A 17,678-nucleotide genomic window follows, 5' to 3' on the forward strand; every position below is an offset into this window, starting at 1 on the left:
GTGCTTTCCCAATATTGGTGCTGGTCAGACTCCTCTAAGAGCCAACTCTTGCTAGCCTGGCAGAAAACTCTAAAACAGCAATTTTTCTGCTGAATTACTGGGGGGTTTGGACTCTTCCATGAGCCGGAGCCAGCAGAAGAAGAGAGGAAGAGGAAGGCTGAGCAGAATCCTCCCTACCTTCTGTATCGGATCTGTTTAGCAGTCTTCAACAACTTCACCCTAATCTTCGTAACGGCTCTCATTCTCTTTTCTTCCTCTTTTTTTTTTTTTTTTTTGACACTACCAACGTCCCTGCCTGCATTTAGATCTTTGGGAAGTTGTTTTAGTGTTGTAGGATAGCTTTCCAGGCCCAGATGCAGCAACGTCCTTGCTTTATCTGGTTCTCTGTGTCGGTGCTATGCTTGGTAGCAGAGCTCTGCTGTGGAGGAGTGTTATGGGAAACATTATATTGGGAAACATTATATCTGGAAACAGCGCTGCCAAACTTTTGTGGCAAACAAAGAATTTCAGTGTCTGTCTTGCTCCATGATGCATCAGAACTGGCTGGAATACCTCCAAGAGGATGATGAGAGGGGAGTAAGGGCAGAACAAATAGAAGCATCTGTGATGAGTTTGCTTTGATCATGCTGAGTGCTAGGCATATTGAGATGCACGGACTGGTGCTGAAAAGAAACAGGTCCCTGCTAAGAGGGCTTAAGGGCTCGGAAGTCCCTCGTGCAGGGGGAGACAGAAGCAGCAGGGACAAGAATAGCTTGGGTGTGTTTTGCACACAGCTTATCACTTTCTGCTTGGAGCAGCTGTGGCAGCAGCAAGCCTCAGACAAAAACCACCTTGCAGCTTTTTGCAGGAATAGCTGGAAGAAAATGACCTGCTGGTAATAAAGGATCACAATCAAAGATGTTTGTTTTATGTGAGGTTAATGGAATCAGTGTATTTGCTTGAAATGCACCATAAAGTGTGGTCACTTTTCATGCTTTGGAAATAAAACTTGATCATTTTCTGTCATTTTATTGCACTGGGTATTTGCAAGAAGAGTGATTTCTACCACAGAGAAAAGGCATATAGCTTACTTAAGACTTTGTTCTGTGACAAGCAAATGTGAGCCAAGCAAAAAGTAACCAATTATTAAAATTTTACTGGGCAAGACTCACTTCATCCTTGGCCTTTTCTTCCCTGGCTTTTGGGCCAGACATTTAATACGTCATGCTGGGATTTTGTTTTAATTTATTAGCTGGTCTTGCTTTGTGACAATCTTTTCTGAATGAACATACTCATTTTAATGTGAAAAGACTTCTTGGAGGATATGCTATGTCAGCATAGGTGGAAAAGTCTGTGGAATCTAGAATTCAGTTAAAACAGTGAAAAAACTTCCTTACAGAGCTTGGAGTCTGGGGTAGTTTGCTACTTGTTCTGCTTTGGGGAGGGGGGCGGCTGAAGAAATTGCTCTTAGTTCTGATGGTTTTTTTTTTCTCTTTTATAGTATATATACAAAGTTCTGTATACATTCAGGAGATGGTTGTTAGGTATTTGTATATAACTTGTATTGCAGTGTTAGGCACTAGGAGTGCCTAACCAAGGTGAAAAATAATTATGCAATCAAATGCTTTGCAGCACTGCAGACCTAAGCTTCTCCCTTGCAAACAGAGAGCTTATTTGTGTGAAATAACCAAAGTGTATGGAAGCTAGGAGCTTGATATATCATGCACCAGCATGAAGTTATGTACGGTATCGTGCTTCAAACTGACTCTTTTATAAACATGAACGATCAAGTTTAGAGGCTTCTTGCTGACACGACAGCATGTGGAGTTTTTTTAGTGCTAACAATTCACTGGCATTAGAAAATACTTCAAATGCACCTTAGCCAGTTTAACTTGTATTATTTACTAAGCATAACTGAATTACAGAGTCTTTTCTCATCTGTTTTGGACTTGAATATTATCGCCAGTTTAACTTTATCACACATGACTCAGTATTGCAGGATGTGTGAAAATGGTTTACCACTGCCGTATGCTTGCTGGCACAGCACTCCAGCAGGTTTGAAGCATGAGGGTTTGTGTGTGTGGCTTTATTTTATTTTTTATTTTTAAAGCCATGCTTTTTTCTTGCCTAGAATATTGTATCTGTTCATGTTTCCCCTGCCTATTCCATATCTAGCGGTTAACTTGGGAAGAGGATTGGGTTTGGATCAGGTTTCCTGGACTGTAGCTCCCCCAGATCTCTCCTTGATCTCAGCCTTGCATCCAGCCTCTACGCTTTTTGGGCATCATAAGCCTAGATAGCTTGGTACTTGAGGGTCGAATTGCCCACCTTACTGTGAGGTTTCCCAGCCTGGCAGGGTGTGTTCGATGCAAAGGGATTGCTGCTGGCTGTGGGAAGGCATAGCCAAGAAGTCATTTTCCTCTTCATCAGCTTGATAGCCTCCTTGGTGGATGCTCTAGGTCTGCAGGCTCTACCGTATCCTTACAGGTAGTGTTGATAAATGTTTGTCTGTTTAAGTGAGAGTGGCGAAATGCAACGCTGGCGAAGAACTGAGCTGCCCGTATTGTGTATGCGCTGTGCTCTGCAGTGTATCGTTCATGTGACAGTGCAATAAATGGGGAAACCCTCACACGCTGGCTGGGCTTGTACCTGCCTTCTCTTTTATTGGAAAGTAGCTGCTTTGATTGGCTTCCTTTCCTAATTGACTGGTTTGATCTCTTTGCAATCTATTTCTGAATTTTGGGGAGAGCGCCCCTACTGGGTTCCTCCTGTCCACAGCCAAATTCCCTCTTATTTTGTTGGTTTGCTCCATACTGGTTCTTGTTGATTCTTGCTCGAGTCAGTCCAAAATGCATGGTCCTCAATGCCTGAAGCTTATCCATAGTTAATATGTGCTGAGATACAGCTCATCATTCTTTTCCAACAAGTGCACCATTACTCTTGCCTCAAAAGGATAGTAGAAATGGCTGTCGTCATCCCGTTTTCCCGGATTTAAGAAGAGATTAAGATCTGGCAGTGAAGGCGCTTGTGCTGTTGACTTCAATCTTCTATTTGCATGACATTTGCAAGGCAGTGAGGAAAGGAAGGTCAGGCAGCTGCTGGTGATTAAACCAACCCTTCAGACAATTCTTCCAAGACCTTAGTGTTTCATCTGCAGTAGCTGGTTATGAATCTTGCCTGCCGCCTTTTCAAAATCTGGTGACGTGAGTTGTTTTTTAGGACTTGAGGAAATGAGAAGACCAAATCAAGCCCATTCTGTATATACAGCTGGAAGGGACTCTGTCTCTCAAACTGTTGGGGTGACAGTAGCTGCGTCCCAGGTGGTATCTTCACTAGATGTTAATGCCCGACACTGGCTGGCTCATGATATAGCTATGACTAAATAAGCATTGCTGGGTACCAGCACGGCAACAGTCTTTCTGAAGGTAAAACATCAATGCCTTGCGCCTCTTCTAGGCTTGGTGGTAGCTGGCTGATTTGCTGGGTGGTTTTGACCCTGTTTTCTCTCCGCTTCGGCAGAGTTCTTTAAAATAGAGATGGCTGCTTTAAAAGGCTGTCGTGGCTTGTTGTTTCAGTGAGTTGAGAGCTGGATGAAAAAAGCTGCCTTTAAACACAACAGTGCTGATCTCAATCTTGTGATGACACTACTTCATACAAACCTTTGCATTTCTCTTTAGAGTTCACAGTGCTAGTTCAGTATGATTTGTACCTGTTATATATGGTTGAGTTGAGAGAAATGCTTTTCCTGTCTGAGTTGCCTATAGCTGGTATTTGTCCTAAACTCTGCTTTTTCTGGGAGGTAGGAAGCCATATCCATAATTTGGAATATGAGCATTAGTGTGTGAAGAAGTCTGTGGAGAGCTTTAGAGAAATGCAAAGAGATGCCCACCAAAGCTGCTAAGCAGCAAGAGCTTCTGGGAGCCTAGAGGGGTGTGTGTTTTCTGTAAAGCCCATTTTTAATCCTTCAATTAGGAGATTTTAGAGGAGTCCTTCTGGCTCACTAATTAGAACGTCCTTGTTTCCATCAGCTTTCTTCCCTAAAATGCCTTGACTACCATGAAGTGCTGGTCTCCGCTGTTCTGTTCCTTCCCCCCCGCCCCAGGGATCTGAGAGCTTTCGTGTTTCTCAAGCTAACTGCACGGGAATGACACAAGGCAGCTTTTCTTGCTCCTCAGCTTTTCTTGATAGTAATTTGAAGCTGACCTTTTTTTTTCATGCCTGTTACTTACTATGCAAGTTTTTGTATTGTTCGAAAACTGCTCGTGTTTGCAAGTTCTCCTGAGTGAACGTAGCAGATGGAGGGCCACAGAATATCCCCTTTGAAAGGGAGAGCTGGTAGGGGTTGCACTGGGGAGGCTTGCTTTGTATTCCCCTTCCTCAAAATCAATCCTTCAGTATATGAGACATGATAAAAATTGATTTTTTTAAATTTTGCTTCACATAAATTGGGAGGATCAGGTCAAGAGTGGCCCTGTACCTGTCTCTCCTACACTTCTCTTGCGATGGTAAGAGGAAAGGAGCTAGTAGGTGGTCATCTTGTTCCACATCTTGTTCCACGTTTACAGGGTTATCAGCTAGGTTTTGTGCTTTTGTGCCTTTAGTACTGCACACAGTCAGTTTAGTCTTTAAAGATCAGATAAGGTCTCATTTAACTTGCCTTACTGTTCCCAGAAGAATAAGGCTTGATTTTTGCAGAGCTGAGGTTTACTGCAGAGTACAGGGAAGACTGGTGTTTCAATGCTGTGTATTTCAATAAAAGCTTGCTTAAATTTCCAGCATTAGTCAGAGCCAGTCTGTTATCTTCCTGGGTGCATCTAAACATAGGAAGTGAACCTTAATCCTTGGTGGGCTGGAAGCAAAGGTCCTGAGGCTGGAGGATGCAGAAATGACTGAAGTGGCCAAGGAGCATTTTTGGAAAGCGCTCTCTGGCCCTTACAAATTCTTTGGCTTGCCAGACACGTTCGATCAGCCTTGTCCACTACAGGAGAAGGACAGGGCTAGCCTATATCCTTTCACAAAGAAACTGTCCTTGACTGAAAGACTGAGACAGCAGCTTCAGTCGAGGGCATTCTGATGCTTTGCTTCTGAAATGAGCTCAGCTTGAGACTTCCAGCTGTTGCTGAATGATTAGGATGGGTGCAGAAAATCCAGGAAAAATCACCTTGTAAGCAATAGGTATTGGCCTTAGAGGGATGCATCTTTGGATACCTTCTCGTCTTAGTTCTGAGTTTCGAGCATCAGTTCTGCAGTCTGAGAATAATGAGCAGGCTTCTACTAGCCGTTAAAAAGGGTAATTTTGACATTATCAGAACTCTGGGAGATACTGTTTTAGATGGCGGCAGCCTGAGCAAGCTATAATTAGTTATGTGATCCTTCAGGTACTGTTTGCTACTTGTATTCTAACTGGAGAGGTAATTTCTGCTACTTCCTGCTACACGAAACAAAAGTGCTTTAGTTACTAATGGTGGTAGTTAAGGACTTGGAAGCCTCTACTCTGCTCCCTTTTCTCCCATAAACTTCTGTTTGCTTACTCCAAAGCAGCAGTAGTGCAGGTGTTGGCATAACATGTCATGCAGCAGGCAAACACTCGGACCGAAAAACTCGCTGGGATGTCGGCTGTTTGCTTGCGTTCTGAACCTTTTTGAATGCTAGTTCCCTCCTGTCAAATAGCTGAGGCCTGATGTGTTAGCGTCAGTGATGTTTTGGGCTTTTGAACGGATTTGAGTGACTGCTGAAGAGCGTGTCTGTCATGTTGAGCATCAGTGGAAATCAACTCTGACTCAGGTTGGTTTGGTTTGGGGTGTTTTTTTTGTTTTTGGGTTTTGGGTTTTTTTGCATGGATAAGATGGGCAGATGATGGTGTCCTGTGTTTGTTCTCTGTTTTGCAACAGAGAAGGGTTAGGCGTTTGTGCAAGTTTAGAAGGGCTCTGCATTGTGAGAGGGCAACTCGGGCTGAAAGGAGGAAAAGACGATTTGCAGTCGAAGCCGTTTCCCAAAGCGGCTCCCTTTGGGGAGTTGGTGTCTTCTCTCGAACACGTTAATGAGTGTAGACTGTGCGCGTGTACTTGTCACTTGGATTGTCATGAGGACATAGCAGTATCTTCATTACTTTAGAATCAAAAATGCAGTAAATATCTTGAAATGATGTGTGAGTGTTGGATGTTATCAGTATCTTGGTGTAAATCTCAGGTCTGTCTCTTTTTCCTCTTTCAGATGTATGGATGAAACTTATTATTTTTTAAAAAAACCTCTTCTATCGCATCCTTGTTTTCCCACAGATGCTTTTTGTCTTCTGAGTTCAGGCAATTGGGCCAAACACAAGTGCATCTGTTATGTCTTTGCGTTGTCCACATAAATGCAAGTGCTGTGCAATTTGCATGCTGTAGAGGAGGATGTCTAAAGTGCCTGCTATTTCTGTCTTTTTGGTGCCTAGGTATCATCACTCTTATTATGCAGTTCTTAAAATTTCCTATTGCTTATGTCAAATTGTTTCTTAAGATGAAAAAGGGTTGACAGTGTATTAGTTTCTACAAGTTGATATTCCTCTGTATGTTAAGCGCATCGTGTCAGCAGTGAACTGATGCTTCTTTTTTTCTTTTTTTCAGCCAGATAATGAAATCTCTTCAGACTGCAATCATGTAAGTATTGCTTTGCTTTATTCGGTCTCTACTGATTGCATTTGCACCTTCCTTCCCTTCTCAGCCCTGGATATTTTGCATAGAGCTTGCAGAAGGAGTCGGTATGCGTTTGAGTTCTGGATGGCCCTACAGTGGAAGACAACCAACAAGACAACTCCTTTAACCCAATATAGCCAATACAGCTGTACTGGAGTCTGCAGAATGGAACGTAGCGAAGCTCTTTATACACTGTACTTCGGTATCAAAGAGGAAGAGAGCAGACGTCTTTCCTATTTTAGGGGTGGAGGGTGGTTCCCGTGAGTTACTGGGAGCAATGCAATGTGCTCTTTTGGGGAAAGATGTGAGCAATACTGAATTTAAATGCTCTTTAATTTCAGCTGTTGAAGATCAAGCCTTCTGTATTGCTTTCACAGCTGCTAAATTCTTAGGCGCACTTGGAAAATGCTGGGAGGGGGGTGTGATATTTAGAGGCAGTTTGAAGCACTTGGCTGGTTTTAGAACAAATTTCCTCCCATCACCTTATTTAACAGTGAGCAAACTGTTAGCCAGTTTTCAGACTGTCAAGCTGGCGCATAAAATCCTGAGATCTACCAGGAAAAAGTGATCAAAGCTGCAACTGGTATTAGATTTCCTTTGTCTTCTCTCATTGGCATTCTGGTAGGATCCACCACATCAGGATCCTTAATTGTTTGCTTAGCCCTGGACATGAACAGACAAGTGCACACCTCGATGATGGGCTTCGTTTCATGTGTTTAAACTGCTATATTTTGGTTTATTGTTGGAAGATATATTCCAGAAATAAAACCCAGCCACGCTGTACAACTGGTAATTTCCGACTGTGTTTATAAATTAACCTTTAGCACTGTGCAGCCTGATTTCATGGCAGTCATAATTCTGTTGCTGCGCAGGGCTGTACAAGGTGAAGGGCACATGATGTTTCAGGCTTTAATTTTTCATGTCGGTTTTATTTTGGTTTTTGCTTTTTTTTAAAAAAAAACAAACAAATAAGATTTAGTATTAAAATGTATCTGACATAATCCATCAGTTATGCCAACAGAAATTACCAGAATGAGGAAGAAAATGAGGATTTTAGGAATCAAAATTGGACCTTTCTTCTGTTGGATTAAATGGCAACTTCTTTGCCGCAAGGCAGATGTTAGGCCATGTGGATTATAGAAGCCATTCACAAATAGGGAGTGTGGGCAAAGTCTTAGCTTCCCAGGCAGAAGCTGATGGGGAATGATTGAAAGATGGATCACAGAGAGAGGTAATTCCACATGCAAACAATAATTTCTTTGCCTCTTTCTGCAGCCTTTGGGAAATATTTCTCCTGGGAAAACATTGTTTACATTTTGTGTACAATTCAAATTCCATAATAAAAGTGTGACCATACTGTTTACCATTTTGCTATTAATTTGATTTTCTCACAAAGGTAGGGTAGTTGAATTGAATTTCAAAACCTGCTTAACCTTTATGTTCATTTAAAATGTTTAAGTGTAACGTAAGTTCCTTGAGGAGAAAACTCTTGAGCTAATAGAGGTTCTCTTGGGCAAAAATTTCACCTATTAATTTGCTGAGGTTTAGCTATCTTGTCTTGTGTTTTTCACTTTGGTGCCTCGGGGAAATCTGGGATGTGTATATACATGTAGAGTGTAACTTGCCCAAAATTAGATGCATTAGATCATTGTGCAAGAATTAGACTTTTAAATGAGCTAATCTCTGGCTTCTAGAGGAACAGTCATCCTTACTGAGGCATTTTGCAGTCTGACGTCTAGGGTATTGTGCTCAGCAAGATGGAGAGCTTGTAGGTTTAGCGTATGTCTGTGTCTAGTCACAGCCCTGCACAGAAGGAAGTGAATAAAGAACCACCTGCGTTGTCAGCTTCCTTTTATGATAAATTTTTGTTAGGTTTTCAACATGACATCTGCTCGTGTTGAGGATGTCCATTTTTTTTTGTTAGATCACACGTGTTGTGCAAATAAGCCATAACACAGGATGCTGTGGTGGGCTCAAGATGTTGCTAAATACGTAGCAAGTTCGGGCTTTCATTGTTTTATCCTTCAGTTATGAAATTGTCTTCATTAGATATATTTTCTTTAAATGGGTCAGCTCATGACCTTATGGAGAGAGCTTTGGCAGTCTGAATTTCTTCAAGATGAGAAAGTTATTGTGGAAATAGTTGTCGTCAAGGAGATTTTGCGTTGCATTGATTATTGCGCCATAGAAAGATGATACAGATTTGGAATAACTGATGTTTCATTCTTTTCTGAAACAAAATATCTATTCTTCTTTCTCAATGGCAAGCTCTTAAATCTTCTTTCTACAAATTATCTCTCTCCAGCTCTTATGGAACTACAAGCTGAACCTGACTACAGATCCGAAGTTTGAATCTGTGGCCAGAGAAGTCTGCAAGACCACTATTGCTGAGGTGAGCCAGAGAAAAGGAACGGCCGCTGTTGCGACATTGGGGGATTTTCCATTTCTTTAGAATCTCTGTAGGGTGGTGAGTGAGAATAATGTTTTGGGGCTTGGGGAAACTCTAGCCTTAGAGGTCACATTCCTGGGCATACATACTTCATGCAGACTTCTTCCAAAAAAGTGTAAGTCTAGTTTTGATTTTTTTTTTTTTTTTAATCTAACAGAAAGGATAGGCACACAGACATAAATAGTGAGCCAGCATACTTTTTTATTCTAAGTTCAAAATGAATTACTCCAGGGACTCTGGGTCTTGAAAGTAGGTTTCCTTGGGAGAGAATTGGTTGCATGAATGGCAGATTGTCTCCCCAGCCTGTTTGCATTAGCAGTTTATTTTCCGTAGGTCTAGCTTTCAGCAGTGCAGACTTGCTTGTCACACCAGCCTGTTAGGCATGGGCAATGTGGCAGCGCTCAGAGTAGATTTAAGATGAGTAATTTCCCCAAGGCCTCAAATGTTTGGAATCACCTACGTTGTTCCCTTTTCTTTACAGCGTTTTCAGTTAATTCGAGAGGAGCACACAAAGCAGTCTGGCTCCAAAAGTTTGGGAAATAGTAGCGTAGGTGAGGGGTACTCAATAGCTTGTTCTTCCTACCCTGTTTGGGCTTGTGCTTCCACTTCTTTTAGTACCATTTGAGGTGCAGTAACATTAGTGGGAAAACATAATTTAGAAAGCTAGAAGATTAAACAGTGGTGGGAAAGCAGCTCACGTTCAAGATTATGCTGTGTTTGGAGTTCGGTAGCTCCCAAATGAAAGCTCTGCCAAATCTATTGAATCCCACTTTTTGCAGTCAAGGAAAGACAAATGTTTTCTGTTTGCAACTTTGTTTTATGTCGTAGAACTGCTGCAGAATTTTTACAGCCTAGACATTCTTGGAAATGCTCCCCTAACAGTGTGTTTAGTTACTGGTTTTGTACATTGATGATCTGGTATCGTTGTAAACGTTGCGCACCAAATCTTGGATACAGTCTCTAAATGCAGTGGGAAAAGCACAGAATTTTAGCTGTACGTTAATCACCAATATTTCTCTTATATAATTTGGTGGTGAATGATGGCCTGAACTGGTATTTTGCTATTTGGTGAGTAGTTTTCATTTAAAAAAAAAAAAAAAAAAAAAAAAAAAAGATAAGTAATAGTAATCGTATATGCTTGATCAGTTGATCAATACTGATAAATGCTGAGGCAAGTGCATAAACCATTCCACTGAACAGATTTTAGTAGAAATGCCTTAAAATCTTTAAGAATTAACATGCAGAGTACTTGCCTCTCAACACTTTTATTTAATTCGAACTAACAGGTAGGTATTTTCCTGTTGTGTGTTTTTTAGAACAAAGTACAGCTAGAAGAATAAACTCTAGTGATAGTCACCTGGGAATTAGTGACTATCTCAACTGGGCGCTTGCTGAAAAGTCCCCTTTTAATATTATTGGCTAAATACCGATTTAACGTGAATGTCAACATCTTTCTCAACTGTTACAACTTTATAACTTCTGGCTATAATTTTAATCCAGAATTATGGTTGGTTACCAGATGGTGGTGGTGGCTTTAGAAGTGGCCAGCCAATAGCACATGTGATTGCTTGATCTTTTACCCAGTTCACTGACTGGGGCCGCAGAGCTCTGGATCTGTTTCCAATGCCAGGCTCTTCTGAAAGCAGCATGTTGCCATTGAGTGCTGGTTTGGCTCATGATACTTCATCTGAAGTAGGGCCAAACCAAAGACGTAGTTTTTGCAGAGGAAGCTTGCTCAACTCTCTCCCTTTCACCCTGCAATGAATCGCATGTGTTTTTGCTTAAAATAAAGATGTGCTTTATGCCTTCTCTGTAATAGTAAAATCAACTTTTAGCTACATTTTTCTAATATGGATTAAATAGAAATAAGTCTATCAGCCTACATCTGCCTTCAAGTCGTGTTTTTAAAATGTTGCATGTTTTACTTGATAAATAGAAAGTAATTGCTTCATAAACTGAGGCAGAAAGATTTATTTTATTCACCTAGGGTGACCTGTATTCATTCTTGTTTGAATTAGAGCATCTCTTTCTAGCAATATCTTCCCCTCCAGTATAAAGATTCCCACTTGGTATTGGAGAAACCGAGAAAATGGTTCAGTCTGTGCTCTCTTAGTGTTGTCCCTGTTTGGTATCTGAACAAGCCCGGCTTACTGATCGTTGTTGGTCTCCTTTTAGTTTGATGAGCCCTTTACTATCTGTACAGGAACAAAACTTTGTAGTCAAGTCAGCCCATGTATCTCTTGCTTGAAAAACTAGTTACTGGACTCTAGTCCTACTGTAAAGTACTCTTTCATTCTTATGGCTTCATTTTTCAGCATCCTCCTTTAATAGGGGACACCAGAATTGGGCAAGGATTTCAGCACAGGGTCTTCCCGGGGTTCAAAAGCAGCTGTGTAGTCTTGACGCTCCTTGGAGCACAGAGCAAGGCGTTGCTCTACTGCTCCCGATCTCAGTATTCCTCTGGGAGTGTCCTTACCGGATAAGCAACCATGTTTTTCCGCTTCTTTTGGAAAGACGCTGTCAAAACGGCCGGTGCCTTTTACTTCTAAAGGTGACGTTTTGACCTTATTGTCTGCTTTCCTGAGCAGTGCAGACTGTGATTTATATTGGGGACCTGTTGGTTCATGTGTACTACTCTCCCAGTCTCTGCACAGCTTTCAGCTTTTATTAGCAATGATTTTTTTTCAGACCACTGAGTAAAATGGTTTAGTATCAACAGTCAGCTCCTACAAGAGCTTGATAAAAACAAACCTGATGAGGTTTTTCCTTTAAAATAATGTTTTCAACTTCTAGATAGTTATAAACAGTTCGATAAATATTTTATTGGCTTTTGAATGAATCTCACTTCTAGACGAAATCTTATACTGTACGAGGTCAAGTGCTAATGGGGGCCCAAGTATGATTTAGTAATGCTATAATAATATGCTTAGTTTTCTAAATAAAGGTTGTCAAAGTAGCATTTTTCCTACAAATCCACTTGATTGCAGGGATTCAGTATGATGATTATGAAAGATGATTATTGGGCCAGAAGACTGATAATCTTCAAGGTCATTGCATTTACTTCAGATATTGGCACAAATGAGGTATTTCTCATTTCAGAAATATCCAAGTATTCTGACTTGCTGAAAGTTAACCTTAGGCCTAGAGAGCTTTTTTTGCCAGCAGGTTTTGAAACCGTAGATGCAAGTTTCTATGCCTGAGGAGTTTTTAAGATGTTTAGAATCAGTAGTTGCAGCCACTGTATTCTTAACTTTTTTTTTTTCTTTGAACAGATCAAAGAGTGTGCAGATGAACCAGTTGGTAAAGGTTTCTTGGTGTCTTGCCTGGTGGATCACAGAGGAAACATCACTGAGTACCAGTGCCATCAGTACATCACTAAAATGACAGCCATTATCTTCAGTGATTATCGGTTGATTTGTGGCTTCATGGATGACTGCAAGGCTGATATCAATCTCCTGAAGTGTGGCAGCATTCGACCTGGGGAGAAGGTATCCAGAGAACATGTAGATTGTCAATAGGCTTGTAAAAGTGATTCACTTAAGCTTACACAAATCCCGCAACACTATATTACAGCGGTCTGACTTGCAGCTGTGAAAATCCATGCAATACTTAAGCTGTATGAAGAGGGCGATGTCCTGATTCTGTATAGTTCCTTTTTAATAAGGTGCATTCATTGCTTTGAGAAACTGCTGTTCGTAGAGATGACTTTCATTTGTCTGTCTTTTCCTTACCATACCACAGGTAATCTGGTAGGTAGTCGTCTTTTTGGTTACCCTTGCTTAGGCTTGACTTGATATGGTGAATCCAAACAATAGATTTAAGTGAGCCATTGCTGGACTTATTTCAGTGTTGTTGGGTCTGATGCAGGAAAGTTATCGAGGTAACGTGGCCTGTGCTAACCTGTTCTGCTTTCTCAGGCCGTAGATGATAGAATGGATCAAGAGCCTGTATTTGTTCCCTTTCCCTTCCCCTTGCCCACCCAAAAAGAAAATGGTTGAAGGGCACTTAATCTCTAGTGTCAGATTTTACTAGTTCTGACTCTTTAATACTGTATTGGTTTTACCAAATAAATCAGTGTCCTTTTGCCATATAGGAGTTAAGTGGAGGCCTTGATATTGACTGTACTGCTCTTGTAATTCATCACTCTAATATTTCTATAGCTGCATGTACCAGTTTGCCTGTTCTTGTGTTTGTCTTCATTACTCCTCGTTAAATCTTTCAGCTTCTGCAGCGGTCCATTGCACGAGGAAGCCTCCCTGGAAGTAAGGGACAGGGCCCAGTTTAGAAAATCTGTATGCATTACAGATGTGTTATTTAATGACAGCACAGGAAATGCAAAGAAAGTTTGTGGTAACCAGAAGCAGGGTGATTTTCAAGGCACTGTCTTTCCCCCTCTATTTCAGTGTAGCTAATGCAGGCAGCAATTATGTAGTGCTGCATCAATGAGTGGCTGCTTTTATGGTAAGATTTTATGTTTAGGGATAAATTTAAAATTGGACTATAAACTTCTTACAATGTTTTTTAATTATAGCTCTTATATTTTTAAGAATTAGGTTCTTAAATCAGCTGTCAATGAGAAGGTGAGAAGCTTTAATGAAAAATATACCAAATTTTTAGATAACAGATATTGGACACATAGCTACCTAACTGTTAGAAATTTTGCTAGTTTGAGTGAGAAGTTCACTGCTCTAAGCAAATTCATCCATAACGTGTTAAACTGAAGTGCAAGTATACTCTGGAAGGCTTAGCTGAACAACAGAAAGCACAAAAACAAGTACTTCTTGTCAAGAATAAAAGTAGCTGTAAAAGTGGGAGGAACTTGCAAGCGCTGCGGTTTCAGTTTGGTAGCAACTGAGTAACTTGCTTTCTCCAGAAAATAAAGGCTTTCTTCTAATACTAGGCTGAAGGAGCTCTTGGACTGGGACACTGATTTCGATAATTGGTACGGGATCAGAAGTATACTACGGGAATCCTGGCTTACCAGGTCTGCGTAGTGTGGATTTTATGAGTGCAAACCAAATCTCATGCTTGCGTGTGCTAGTGTAACTTTGAAACCCACGTGGGGACTGATGTCCCCCTCTGTGGTGTGTGTCAGTACTTCTGCCACTTAGCGGAGTAGCAGGTAGCAGCGGGTCATTCTGAGAGCGTAAAGGCGATGACTTAAGTGAGTGTGGAGGGTGATGATGGGGAAGTCAGCGTCAGCAGAATTGCTCGTTCTTTCAGAAATGGGGATATGTGGATACAAAACTCTGCGTATGTCTATATTGCAGTTTCAGAACTCAAGTTTAGAAAAATACAACACTACTGTTATCTGTGGTCCCGATTTTAGTTCTATTCTGTGTGCACATTGGTATCACCTAATTGTGCAGTGCTATAGCAGTTCACTTCTGTGCCACTTTGCTCCTTTCGGTGCCCTGGATACAGGTTGGTAGGTGATGAATAAAAGCTGTATGCGGGTTCCCTGCTTCGCTGGCTGCTGACATTAAGATGTGTGAGGAGTAAGGCTGGAGGCTAAAGGAAAAAGGGTGGCCTGGGTGGCTAAGGTGGTCGCAAGGCACCTGGGAGAAATGAATGCAAACTATGGGACAGTGAAGCAAGCCAGTAACTAACCTTTTATGGGGGGTTGTGCAGCTTGTGCGCTTTCCTCACTTCCTAGTGCCCAACCCAGAATATTTTTGCCTTGGTTTGTAAAAGCAGGAGTCTGTTGTATGATTTCTTTTGTGATGTTGTCATCTTTGGCACTTAGAGCAATGGAAGTATTTTATACTGCCGTGGAAACAGCTGTAAGTGGCTATGCAAGCATTTCTTTTGTTGGTGTTCTGTTCTATCTCATTGCTGCTTGAAAGAAATCTCATCTAATTTGCTCCCATCAGATGCTCGTTCAGTTTTTGCCTCCGTACTGTAGCTTCTGAGAGCTGCCTGGAGAGGACTAGTCCTTTTGTGCGGCTGAATGTCACTGAACACTTGAGGAGGAAGACGGGGAGAGAGGATCTTCTTGTGTCTGTGGCAATGAGCACTGCTAGACCACTAGCTCCATCCACATCAGGCTCCTACTAGATATTTCCTATGATTGCTTCATAGTAACTGGGATAAACTCTGTTTTTAAATGTAAAAGGCGCTTCAGTGGGTATATTCTGGAATTACATTGTCTCCTCAAGCCCTGATGCTAGCTAACGATTTCCTATATTTCCTTATTTTGTTTTAGCTTTCTTTCTATTGAATACTGTTCCTGCTGTTGTTGTTTCTGGTGTGATGTTTCCTGTGCTTTCTCTTCCATGTTTCTTGCTGGTTTTCTGGTCTGTAAGAGCAGTGAAGTACAGCTTAGAAGTACTTTAGACTATAGAGTTCATGTTGCTGTATATGTAAGAAAGAATGTAGATGTGTTGTTTGAAAGCATTAAGTATAATTTGTAACACCCCTGCTTTTTGGGCCTAATGGAGAAGTATTTAAGAGTGGCTTCTGTCACCCTTCCAATTGGCTGCTGTGCTTTATAGTGAATTTGGTCTCCTGGTATTTAAACCTTGCTTTGTTTTCATGCAGTACGAATCTAATTTGAAGTTGAGATTAGTAATTGCAAGTGAGCTTTTCTTGAACTGCCTCTCAGAATGAGCTTGCTGCTTTCCTGATGCTGGTGCTGTACAGGGTTGCATCAATTTATTGGGGAGAGTATAGGTGCCCTGGTGCTAGTTTGGATTTAGCTGTGCTGTCTGAGCTGGAATTGATTTATTTGCCACATTAAAAGGGACATAGGCTTAAATTGCACGTCTGTTATAGCACTTTCCCAGATAATAGTATTCTCCAGGTTCCTAAAACGGACACATTAGGAGAGCGTTGTTTCCTCGCTTGTTTTTCCCCCCAAGTGCTTTGACGACAGTTGGCCTCGCTCTTTCCCTAGTTACGTACAGGTTCTGGACACGGAGAGGAAGCAAGTCTGAATCGGAAGATATGATAGCATTTAGTTCAGTCTGTTTACTTAGCTTAGTATTATAGCAGTGTACTATCAACTCAGGTACTGAGAGTTATCTACAGGGAGCGATCCCTGTAATCTTGGCCTCCAAATTAGCCCCATGAAGTGCCAAAGTGAAACTTGAGATATAACCACTAGGTACAGAGGCTACTGGTTTCTATAGCCCGACTGTTCTGCTCCCAGCAAGTCAGCACTGGCTGTTCAGTGCGAGATGCTGTTTGATAAAACAGGTTATGTTCCACCCTCCTGGGTGCTGCTGCTTTGTCCTCTGACTCTTATCTGTTCGCTTCCCGAGTTTATCTGTGTAACTCTGCAACGCTGACAATAGTGCGCTCAAGGCATGACAAATTTCAGGCAGGATAAAGTCTTTCTGGGGATCTTCTGGAAATGACAAACAAACGAGAATTGCAAAGCCTAAACTATATTAAAAGAAAAATCTCACATGAGAGATCCCCAGACTAGGGATAATTATCTAGTATGTTTTACAGATCTCTGCAACTTTCAGACAAAATTCTCTATTTAAGAATGGTAGCGATGGTGAGATGACAGTTCAGAGAGGCTCATGTGGTTTTTTTGACTGCAGTCTTCTGTATTTCAGTGTGGCTTACTAGAGGAATGAAGCCTAGGCTGGGTCAGTCCCCCACAGCAATTTTTGGAAGCCCTGACCTGTGAAAACAACTTAGAGGTGGAAGTATTGAATGTTATATAGGTTTTCTGACAACAGGGTGCTAAACAGAAGCAAAGCTCCTTATGGCTCACCTGGTGGAGGAGCTGCAGCAGGCATTTACCCCTTGTTACCCAGCAGGGAGCCGGCGCCAGAGTGGGTCCGCGAGGGCTCCTAGCGGGAAGCAGCCCCCTCGGCTTCGGTGCTCCGGAATTTAAGCTGGCCCTGGCAGGACCGCTAGCAAGCGAAGTGCAGGTGGGAGTGCAGAGCCTCCAAAGAAATGTGGTCGTTGCAAACGTATGTCAGAGCTGTCATGCCACCCTTAGGATCAGTCCGTTGGACTTCTGATTACCAGCTGCTGCAAAAAAAAAGACGGTTGTGTGCAGCCGTACACCCATGTTTGCTTTCCCCTCCAGTCTGCAATAAGAGAGCATACAATCTTAAATACAGTATATACTAGCCAGTAATTAAAGCCTTGTAAAATGGAGAACAGTTATAATGTGCTTTGGTATGGCAATGAGCATACATCCTGATTTGGATTTTTATGCGCCCTTTTGATCTGTGATACAGATATAATAAGCTGGCAGTCGTTCACCTTGCTCCGAGCTCACATTCAGTACTTAGTTACGTTCCTTTGCGCTAGGCATTTAAGCCCAAAGCTTTGAAAACTCAGGCCACTTATTTAAATGTTTAAAACTAGTGATTGAACTGATGGTTCTCCAAACTGCTTTTTTGAAGTCTTGTCTATATTCTTTGCTTGAGCAGTAGCACAGCTGCCCTTGTGCACTTCTGAAGAAACAAGGCTGCAGCTCTATGATCTCCTTAAGCTAGCGTAACTTTGTGCTGCCTCTCAAAGGAGTACGCTGTTTTGGTCAGCACTAGCTCTTAGGGACCTGGTCTGCCTGAAAATGAACCCCAGCTTAGTTTAATTAGTCTCTCAAACAC

General features: G+C 41.7%; 1 protein-coding gene across 1 annotated transcript in view; it reads left to right on the forward strand.

Annotated features, from left to right (window-relative positions):
- Positions 1 to 17,678, forward strand: part of GLG1 (golgi glycoprotein 1) — an 89,426-nt gene that overhangs the window by 34,258 nt on the left and 37,490 nt on the right. Inside the window, exons 2-4 of the mRNA XM_067302688.1 lie at positions 6,585 to 6,617; positions 8,959 to 9,045; positions 12,375 to 12,590. Coding sequence (XP_067158789.1) covers positions 6,585 to 6,617; positions 8,959 to 9,045; positions 12,375 to 12,590 — 336 coding nt within the window. The remainder of the gene's footprint in view (positions 1 to 6,584; positions 6,618 to 8,958; positions 9,046 to 12,374; positions 12,591 to 17,678) is intronic.

The sequence above is a fragment of the Apteryx mantelli genome, chromosome 10, assembly GCF_036417845.1.
Source record: "Apteryx mantelli isolate bAptMan1 chromosome 10, bAptMan1.hap1, whole genome shotgun sequence".
Taxonomy (NCBI): Eukaryota; Metazoa; Chordata; class Aves; order Apterygiformes; family Apterygidae; genus Apteryx; species Apteryx mantelli.